The 1,833-nt window shown below is 36.1% G+C and overlaps 1 protein-coding gene across 1 annotated transcript in view; it reads left to right on the forward strand.

The window, feature by feature from the left end:
- LOC106868831 (cytochrome P450 3A7) overlaps positions 1-1,833 on the forward strand; it is a 388,137-nt gene that overhangs the window by 383,673 nt on the left and 2,631 nt on the right. The window contains exon 16 of the mRNA XM_052976879.1: positions 1,264-1,401. Coding sequence (XP_052832839.1) covers positions 1,264-1,401 — 138 coding nt within the window. The remainder of the gene's footprint in view (positions 1-1,263; positions 1,402-1,833) is intronic.

The raw sequence follows: 1,833 nt of genomic DNA on the forward strand, positions 1-1,833 counted from the left end.
TATATATATATATATATATATATATATATATATATATATATATATGTGTGTGTGTGTGTGTGTGTGTGTGTGTGTGTGTGTGTGTGTGTGTATACATACATATATACATCCATTCATGTATATACAGTTTCAGTCCACAAGGAAAATTCTATCTCTACATTCAGCACGTTTGAACTAACTGAGCGATGCCAGATACATTTCTCATACCATGAAACTTAAAGTAGTTTACTGCAAACAATGTGTTGTATATAAAATATTAGTAACTTTCAAATGTATTGAGTGCGTAAATTTGCGGAATCTATCAATAAACGAACAGAACACTATACATATAAAGAGCATTGTTCGGTAACCAATACCAAACATTGGAAGCGGCCGTGGAATTGAAATAAACTTGTAAAGACACTAATGGTGGTGCACCAACATGATCCCAAAGAAACATAAAGCTATATAGACAGACAGACAGAAAAGATACGGAAAGATAGACAGTGCCAAAGAAAGAGAGGAATGAGAGAGAGTGAGATTGATAAATAGATATGCATGAGATAAACACTTTTTTCTTAAGGGTGCTGCTGTAATCCGTTTCCGAACGCCAGAGTCTAGGTGACATCATGTGTAGTTGTTCCGTGGTTGTTTCAGCTCGTTTCACTCCGACACCAGAATATAAAACAGACTGTGAGATATTCTTCTTCCTCTTAATATACTATGAGTAGGCTGTTTAGTAGATAAGATAACTAGAATACTTATTGCTTAAACTGTCGGAGAGATCCAACCTATGAAAAATAAAACGTGTTCAGAATATTTTCCCAGTAGGAAAACTGTGGTTTAGCAAATTTTCATATTCTCTGTGTTGCAGTGATTGCATGGTTTCATATTTCTTAGGTCATGCATTTTTTAGGATTTATCAGTTTAGGCAGAAAAGTATAGACTTATTCTTCAGTTCTCATATATACGAGGCTCGTGATGTTTTGGTTTGCTCTGTCGGGAGATTTTCGCACATTTAAAATCCACCAATGGATGCAACCAAACATTGCCTGGTGTTTAAGCAAATAAAACTCAACGTTGAAACTGAATGAGAATCTATTTACAATTGATTGTTTCTCTCCTCCAGATTGCATACACTTATTACACTCGGTGTAGTGTGTATGTATATTGTATATCTGTGAGTGCCTGTGTATGTGTGTGAGCGATGGCAGTTGAAAAATTGTAATAAACTATCATTTTTGTTTTTGCTCATATTTGTATACTTTTTCACCACTGTACCAGACTGGATCGTCAGTGTAAAAACACATGCACAATAAACGGTGTAAAGATTCCCGAAGGTATAACTGTCAAGATCGGCGTGTATGCTCTGCATTATAATCCGAAATACTGGCCTGAACCAGAAAAATTTATTCCAGAAAGGTAATACTTTCAATTAATCTTTCATCCTTAATCTGCAGACATCGTCGTGTTGCTAGAGAGTTTGATACTCTGCCGCGATGTCTTTCTGGTTACGATCCTACAGCGCGATATCTTGTCAAGAAACCTAAACACCTATGTCTATTAACAATGTACTACTAATGTAGTCTAATTTCATCAAATTCAGTTATTTTACTCGTGAGAACTTACCACGCTTCAACTCTATGCTACTATCATATAATCGTTTTTTTATAAAAATCATACACAGGCGCAGGCAAGTCTGTGTGGTTAAGAAGCTCGCTTCGAAACCATGTGCTTTCAGTTTTAATTCTGTGCGGTACTATACACCCATGAGGGATGGTCTTCTATAGATCCGGGCAGAGTAATTCATGTAAGTGAATTTGGTAGAAACCTGTGTGGAAAACCGCCTTGTAT

Source organism: Octopus bimaculoides, chromosome 26, assembly GCF_001194135.2.
Source record: "Octopus bimaculoides isolate UCB-OBI-ISO-001 chromosome 26, ASM119413v2, whole genome shotgun sequence".
Lineage (NCBI taxonomy): Eukaryota > Metazoa > Mollusca > Cephalopoda > Octopoda > Octopodidae > Octopus > Octopus bimaculoides.